We start from the raw sequence: 9,167 nt of genomic DNA on the forward strand, positions 1-9,167 counted from the left end.
GTTAAACTTTGATCGACCATTTTGGCCCCACCCTACCCCCGGGGATCATGATTTGAAGAAACTTGAATCTACACTACCTGAGGATGCTTCCACATGAGTTTCATCTTTCCTGGACCAGTGGTTCTTGAGAAGAATATTTTTCCTATATATTCCTATGTAAAACTTTGATCGGCCATTTTGGCCCCACCCTACCCCCGGGGGTCATGATTTGAACAAACTTGAATCTACACTACCTGAGGATGCTTCCACATGAGTTTCATCTTTCCTGGCCCAATGGTTCTTGAGAAGAAGGTTTTTAAAGATTTTTCATATACATTCCTATGTAAAACTTTGATCGGCCATTTTGGCCCCACCCTACCCCCAGGGGTCAAAATTTTAACAATTTAGTATCTACACTACCACAGGATGCCTCCACATGAGTTTCATCTTTCCTGACCCACTGGTTCTTGAGAAGAAGATTTTTAAAGATTTTTCCTACATATTCCTATGTTAAACTTTGATCGGCCATTTTGGCCCCACCCTACCCCCGGGGGTCATGATTTGAACAAACTTGAATCTACACTACTTGAGGATGATTCCGAAAGAGTTTCATCTTTCCTAGCCCACTGGTTCTTGAGAAGAAGATTTTTAAAGAGTTTTCCTATATATTCCTATGTAAAACTTTGATCGGCCATTTTGGCCCCACCTACCCCCGGGGGTCATGATTTGAACAAACTTGAATTTAAACTACCTGAGGATGATTCCACATGAGTTTCATCTTTCCTGGCCTAGTGGTTCTTGAGAAGAAGATTTTTTAAAAATGCTATTAATTTTTCTCTAATTCATAATTATCTCCCCTTGGAAGAAGGCGTGGCCATTCATTTGAAAAAACTTGAATCCCCTTCACCCAAGGATACTTTTTGCCAAGTTTGGTTGAAATTGGCCCAGTGGTTCTTGAGAAGAAGATGAAAATGTGAAAAGTTTGCGACGACGACAACGACGACAACGACAACAACGACGACAGACAACGGACAAATTTTGATCAGAAAAACTCACTTGAGCCTTCGGCTCAGGTGAGCTAAAAAGGGGTGCACCATGGCACTACGTAACAAAAATTCTTTGAAAGTTTCTCTAAAATTTCAATCAGTGGTATAAGAGGAGTTGAGAATTAGAGATTGGAATCCCAAAGCGTAACAGACGGATGTGTACTAGACAAACGGACAGACGTACAGACGGTAAGAAGGATGGGCATCTCGATTACAATATCCCCCCATCTTTTCAAGCGAAAGGGTGGGTATATAAACTTTCTTTTATCTCTTATATTCCTAATGTACTCATAACATAACGCTGCTGAAAAATCACTTCTCTTGAACTATGAATGCTTGATTTTAAAAATGTGTCACTTTACAGCCAGATGTTTTAAAAAATGCCTAAAAAATGATATCTCGTTTAATTAAATAAGATAAGCATAAACGAATCATATAAAATCTTGTAAAATGACCTCAGATATCATCAGGGCTTTCCGTAAGGAAGGTCCGTACTTTCAGAATTTTCTGTCAAACTGATAGTTTTTTTAAAATTTGAATATATACCTTGAATAAGTCTTAAACTAAGTAAAACACCCATAAAAGACATATCTTTGCAGGTTAATTTTCATACAACATGTCTCAGAGCACATACCTCTAAAAACTCAACAGCCAAAATTGAACATAAAGAAGTGATATCATATTTTATTTAGTTATGCACCAAATCATATCAAATTCATGATAAAACTTATGAAAATCAAAATTTTTCATTTGCCAAGAGGATATTTGAAATCTTTACTGCAAAACATTAACAAATTGATGTTGAATCTGTCCATTTCCTCAATATATCTTTGTTTTTTATAATTCTCAAAATCTAAACTGTTTCGATGCCATTTTTTCTTTAAATCTGTTAAGTTTTATATCTTAAGTTAACAAAAAACACACACTTTATTATGGTTGACCAGAAAATTTTACCAAAACAGTCTTTTGAAGACGTATACCCCTTTTTTTGGAATATCAATTTTTTCTATTATTCATTGCAAAATTTTTTTAAAAAGTAAAAATTAAATGGATGATATAGGCTTAAATCAATAAAAAAAAATAGATGTCAAGTTAGTTTGCTAAAAAGAAAATTAAAAAGCTTTAGGTCCATAAAAGCAATGAAGAATTTTGTATCTGTGTGTGTACCAAATGACATATAGATCCTATACGGGACAGAGCGCAAAGTGTTAATTTCCATAGATAATGTATATTAAATGCTTTGTATGCACAATATCACTATAATAAACAAATATATACTTGCTAAATTATTTTCGATCTCCCAAAAAGATTTTATTTCTATAGACAAGTGATAATCAAAATTTTATATTGATGTGTAAAATTAAACCGGATCCGTAAAAGTATGGGCCTTCCTTAAGGCTTGTCACCTGTCCGACGTGGAACATTGTTTCAAAAGGTAATCAAAATTTCGTATTTCAGCTCATTTATTTCAGGAAGTTATTCCATAGAAAGGATAAATGTAAAGAAGAGTACATTGAGGACCCTCTCTACACCAGTGCAAAATGTTTTTTTGGACATTGATAAAAAACTATATTCTATAAAGGTGTTCATATTGAGCTTATCTAATTTATTTCACTATATGGTACAAGGTATTTACCCCAGGATAAATACTCAAACACAATATCAGTGAATAGAAATCACTGTTGTTTACTTCCAAGGAGAAAATATATGTAAATAACATGTTCAATTAATTTATCTTGGCCTTTCAAAATGCTAAGAATACTTGAACTGATTACAAATTGTGTCATATACTGTGAATTTCTATTTTTTATAAGTAAGATCTAAGGGCAGATCACTCTAACTGCAGAAAAATACCATAAAAATCAGAACTCTTTAGTGTGCAGTGTAGAGAGGGTTCTTAAATGAATGTAAAAGATAAATTCTTCTTCTTCTTCTTCTTCTTCCCTTTATGTAGTATACTCAAGTTGAGAGTCAATACTCCAGAAATTCCGTAGTGAACAGGTAAAAACCTATGCATATTCGTATTAAAAGAGGTAAACAGTTAAAAGTGGACAGTTTAGTGGTGTAGGATCTCAAACACGCTGATAGTTTGTATCTGAAAGTGTCCACCGATGGTGAATTCCGGATCGTGGCTGATATATTGTACCATGCTATGATAGTTGCTGGTATGAACGAGTATTTGTAGACAACAAAGCTGGTGCTGATTTGGCAGATTTTGATTGCCATAGAACCACGAATTCTGCTGTTGGAACTTCCATAATGTGATGGTAAATTTTGTAGAACATGATCACACGGTTCCGGGCCCTCCTATGTTCTAATGGTTCCCAGCCGAGTTGATGTAGTATGGTGGTCACACTTCCTGGGTCCCTTGACGAGTAATCACCAGTGGCGAACCTTGCTGCCCGGTGCTGAGCATTTTCTAAGTGTTGGATTAAATGATGTTGGTGAGGACCCCAAACCACTGATGCGTACTCCAATACTGGACGTACTAGTGTAGTGTATGCCCTACTTCTGATATCCTGTGGGCAGCTTCTGAGGTTCCTTCTTAGAAAACCAATTGTTCTTGTGGCCTTGACAGATGAGTTACTATGCTCACGCCATGACAGATCTTGACTAATTGTGATTCCCAGGTATTTACCACTTGGGACATCTTCCAGGGTTTGGTTGTGCAGAGGGTATGATTTTTTAATTGGATGGCGTTTCTTTGAAATGTTGATGGTAGTGCATTTCTGAGGATAAAAAAAATCTGCCAGTCGACCTTTTCCCATTTCTCAAGCGCGCATAAGTCCCGCTGAAGTTGGACTGTGTCATCGATTGATTGAATTGTCCTGTAGATGAGGCAGTCGTCTGCAAATAATTTGACATTTGATGTTACCACTTCAGGGAGGTGATTGATGTAGGCAAGAAATTATAGGGGACCCACAACTGTGCTTTGAGGTACTCCGGAGTTCACGTCTGCTATGTTGGAGGACATCCCCTCAACCAATACACACTGTTTTCTGTCTGATAAGGAACTTTCTATCCATTGTAAAGTGCAGCCACGAATTCAATATTAATTCAGTTTGTGGAGGAGACGTTAGTGTGGAACTTTATCGAATGCCTTGACAAATTCCAGCAAGATGATATCAGTCTGGTTGCTGTTCGATAGGCTACTAGCCAGGTCTTGTACTGTGGCTATAATTTGAGTCTCACATGATCGCTTACTACGAAATCCATGCTATGCTGGTGTTAGGATAGAGTTCCTTTCAAAGTCGTCCGTGATGTTGGAATGGAGAATGTGTTCCAAGATCTTCAAGCAAATTGCCGTTAGTGATACAGGACGGTAATTAGCCGCTGAACTCTTGTCTCCTTTCTTAAAGATAGGGACGATATGGGCCATCTCCCAGTCATCTGGCACACATCCACCATTCAGAGAAATTTGGAAAAGAAAAGTCAAAGCCGTTGTAATCTCCTCTGCCAGTTCCTTCAGATAACGTGCTGATATGGCATCTGGTTCGGTAGGCTTGTGTGGTTAAAGGTCACTTCAGGAGGCTAGAGGGTCAACAGATTATTATTTTTTTTTCTTAACCACCAGATATAACTTATTTTTTTAGATATGATATCTTGAGCTGTCAACTATCATTTGGCAAAGAAAAATTTCATAAATTTTAGTTTTAGAATTGATCATTTTAATATATCTTTATATGGAGCTCTTCTTCTAAAGTAGATGAAAATAGTCTAAAAATGGCCACGACCACCCAGCCTCTTTAAAAGCTTGAACACACCTCGTGAATTGATGATTATGCTTTCCATTGCTGGAAATGGGCTAGGACCCTTGTCTAGAGCTTGGCTAGTATCCTCCGTTGTAAATGCAGATTTAAACTTTTCATTTTAGATACAGTATTCGCCTTGGCTTGTGTGTCACTGGTTATGAGTCCATCAGTAATCCGTACTGGTGCTATGCCAGAGATTTCTTGTTTTTTGCTTTTAATGAATGACCAGAACTTCTTGGGGTTTTCTGAGGCGCTGGGGTTGATCATGTTATTCACGTAATGTTATTAAGCAAGGCGAATAGTTCGCTGGCACTCTGACTTCAGAGACGGTTACTTTGCTGGTCACGCTGCTTCTTTGTTTGCTTGGCTTTGTGGAATGCATGTAATTTCCTGCATGCGAAACGCCTGCTAGCTGTGTTGATCCAAGGGTTAGATGTCCTGGATCGTGTGAGCTTGTGAGGAACATATCGGTTCATGATGCTAAGAGTGGTGTCTCTGAAGAGGTCCCAGTGAGTATCAACAGAAGTGATGAAGTCTTATACAAAGTTGTTGATGTCTCTTCGTAGTAAAGATGACATATCTGCCTTATCCCATGAGTATATTTCCCAACGGACCGGTTTTCTTCAAAGCAGCTGCAATAAGGAGTCAGTTAAGACAGCATCATTGTCGCCTACCTCTGGGATGACTTTACAACGTTGTCTAGTGATGGGTTGCTAGTGAAGAACAAATCTAGGATTTTATCTCTCCGTGTTGGAGTGCATATAAACTGCTCTACTCAACAATCACCAAGGACGTTTAGGTACTCTGTTGACATCTTGCTTGGGTATTGATGGGAGGTGATTGATTGGATAGTCCAGTTAATATCTGGGAGGTTAAAATCACCCGCCATCCAGAAATCACACTTAGGATTTTCCGAGCGAACCTTGCTCATCTATGCTACAGCCAGACGTGCATTGTTTTCACAAGTGATGCTGGGTGGGCGGTAGTAGACTCCTATAATGATGGACTTTTTCTTGTTTACCTGAAGTCTAACACAGAGGAGCTCATGGTCTTTACTGGTGTAAACTGGCGTACACACCAAGTCATTCTTGTCGGCATTGATGATTGATGATTCCACCTAGTGTGTGAGTCAGCCCTGATGTTGTCATTCAGCCAAGTCTCTGTGCCTACAATGATGTCAGGTTCCGAGTTATCAGTTAGTACCTCAGTCTCGTGAACTTTGTTTTTTTTATGTTTTGGAAGTTTAGTGATACCACTCTGAGGAACTTCCGTTTCTGTTGTTTGGGAAATTCATGATCATTTGTCAAGATCTCACTGGAAAAATAACTATCTACAGTGAGAAAACACAGTTGAAAAGATATATAACAGGAGGTCCACGGGCCTTATAGATCACCTGAGTATCCCGTAATTGAATTTGATTCCTGTTTTAAACCTGAGGACATGAAATTCACGAGTTTGAAAGAGGCACCATTGCTTATGATAATTATATACTTAGCTTGCTTACTTTGGTTACTTAATACCCAGAGGCAGATCAGAGTAACAAAGAGAAAATTCACTTCAACTTTGTAACCACTTGTGCACCCCTCCCCACAGGAACCACTGACCCTGGGGCAACATATTTCAAAATTTTGGAAATTTTATCATGAATTTTATTTCAAAATAAATTGTTGATTAATTTATATTCAGACTATGTGCCCTCCCCCTCCAAATACCTCTGACCCAGGGCCCCGGAAATTTACCATTTTGGAAGAGGCAGCTTTCTTCTTTATAAATATGTACTTAGATCATTGGCATAATATCCAGGAGCAAAGGAAAAGATTTTAAAAGAATTCATGCATTTTCATTAAATAAACATTAGAGCCCCCCCCCTAACACAAGAAGCTCTTACCCAGGGGCCATGAAATTCACAAATCTCAAAGAGGCATCCTTCCTCCTCAAAACTATGTACATAGTTCATGGTTTAATACCCAAACGCAGAAAAGAAGATTTTCAAAGAAATAATTCATTTTCCCTAATATAATCTTTATAGCCCCGCCCTAGCACTAATAGCCCTTTCCCTGGGGCATAAAATTCGCAATTTTGGACGAGGCAGCCACATTCAACTTATCTATGCACTTGGTTAGTTTATTTAATGCCCATGAGCAGAAAAGAAGAATTTCAAAGAATTTATGCATTTTCACTATTTAATCTATATAGCCCCGCCCTAGAACTAGAATCCCTGACTCTGGGGCCATGAAATTGACAATTTTTGAAGAGGCAGCCTTATTCAACATAACTATGCACTTGGTTAATTTATTTAATGCCCAGGAGCAGAAAAGAAGAACTTCAAAGAAATAATGCATTTTCACTATACAATCTATTTAGCCCCGCCCTAGCACTAGAACCCCTGACCCTGGGGCCATAAATTTCACAATTTTTAAAGATTGCACTAATTTGAGAGGTTTTGGCCCCACCCCCAGGCCCCAGGGGGACAGGGACCATGAAATTCACAATTTTTGTTCCCCTTTACGCATAGATGCTATATGCCACATTTGGTTGAAATTGGTTCTGCGATTTCAGAGAAGAAGCTGAAAATGTTCAAATGTTAACGCAGGACGCATGTCGCACGACGAACGACGACGGACGAAAACGGATAGCAAAAGGTCACCTGAGTTTACTCAGGTGACCTAAAATGAGTAAAAAATATGGTACTCTGACTCAACATGTTCAGTGAAAAAAACATTAATTGATAAAGCACCAATTTTATTTCAGTAACTAGAGGTACTGTATGCAATGAGTTTACTAAATGAGACTCCACCTCTAATATAATGTTATAATAGCAAATTCCATGTTTTGCTCTGGGAGACCCAAAATAAGTGTCAGATCAAAAAGTAAAATAGTGGGTGCACAATGGCATTACGTTATAAAGAATCCGTGAAAGTATCATTAAATTTTATTCATTTGTAAGGGGAAGTTGCGGATAAGATGGGTTGGGTTTCCCGGAGCAAGACATGGACACAGCCATTCTTTCTATAATATTGAAAGTGCCCAGCTCTTATCCGCAACTCCTCCCATACCACTGAATAAAATTTAATGATATTTTCATGGATTCTTCATTACATAATGTCATTGTGCACTTCCTATTTTACTTTTTGATTTGACACTTATATTTCGGATCTCCCAGAGCAAAACATGGACTTTGCCATTATAATCATATACTAGTAGGAGATGCGGAGTATCATTTAGTGAACTCAGTGCTTTCAGTATACCTCTAGTTTAATTATACCCCCCACTTGAAAAGCGGGAGGGTATCTAGTAATCGGTATGTCCGTCCGTCCGTCTGTACGTCCGTCTGTTACGCTTTAGGGTACCCATCTCTTATCCGCAACTCCTCTTATACCACTGAATGAAATTTAATGAAACTTTCACAGAATCTTTATTACATTTTGCCATTGTGCACCTCTTATTTTACTTTTTGATCCGACACATATTAAATGTTGGGTTTCCCAAAGCAAAACATGGACACTGCCATTACATTCATATGGGAGGCGGGGGGTATCATTTAGTGAGCTCATTTCTCGTGGTACCTCTAGTTTTACATTTTGATCTGGCAATTATTTTGGGTCTCCCAGATCAAAACATGGTCTTTGCCATTATAAACATATAGGTGGCGGGGGTATCATTTAGTGAGTTCATTGCTCACTGCACCTCTACTTTACCACTGAATGTAAAAAAAAAAAATACAAGTAAGTTAAACAAGTTTGACCCAGACTTTAAAAAATCATATTTCCGATATGTACAAAACATTTTTCTTCATTAATTCCGATATAAAACAACACAGAAGTCTGCAATAGTGGTTTAGCACAATCATTATATTTACGGTTTGATATTTCAATTATGCATTCTCCAGAGGCTAAGATGCAAAAGAGTTCGTCTCTGAGAGAAAGAACAGTTTTTTAACATTAAATTTTTGACGGGAAATCAAGGTAAATCAAGCAACCTTTATAAGATAAGTGTCAGCAATGCTATAGTAATTTCGTGTTTTAAGTGCGATGTAATACTTTAAGATGACACAGATGCAGGCTTTACTTGACACAAACATTTTTTTACAAGTATTTATTTCCCCGTGTAAGATTGTTTTTTCCTTTTTCGTTTCAAATAAAACAAATTTACTAAAGATTTTAATTTTCTCTTTCTTGAGCGACCGACCAATGTAACCTCTACTTATTTTTGTTATTAGAAATACACAGATTCATGGCGATTAAAACATTTCTTTTCACAAATAAAAAAATAAAATAAAGAGAATCCCCATATCCTGTAATAATAAGCTTGTTATTATTATAGTATGGGGATTTTTTTTTTATTATGAAAAGAAAGGTAAGCTAGACACTCAAGCGCCTGTGTTAAACTT

At 37.6% G+C, this 9,167-nt stretch overlaps 1 protein-coding gene across 1 annotated transcript; it reads right to left on the reverse strand.

Moving 5' to 3' along the window:
• Positions 1-3,175: 3,175 nt before the first annotated feature.
• LOC134268254 (uncharacterized) lies at positions 3,176-3,793 on the reverse strand. Its single transcript, XM_062750445.1, has one exon. It carries the CDS (start codon positions 3,791-3,793, stop codon positions 3,176-3,178), a length of 618 nt encoding a protein of 205 aa, XP_062606429.1.
• Positions 3,794-9,167: the final 5,374 nt, after the last annotated feature.

This window comes from Saccostrea cucullata, unplaced genomic scaffold, assembly GCF_032062105.1.
Source record: "Saccostrea cucullata isolate Sc308-1 unplaced genomic scaffold, CSIRO_AGI_Scuc_v1 ctg1110, whole genome shotgun sequence".
Lineage (NCBI taxonomy): Eukaryota > Metazoa > Mollusca > Bivalvia > Ostreida > Ostreidae > Saccostrea > Saccostrea cuccullata.

Coding starts and splice junctions, on each gene's coding strand:
- LOC134268254 (XM_062750445.1), bottom strand. CDS start 3,793: ATGGGAAAAGGTCGACTGGCAGATTTTTTTTATCCTCAGAAATGCACT.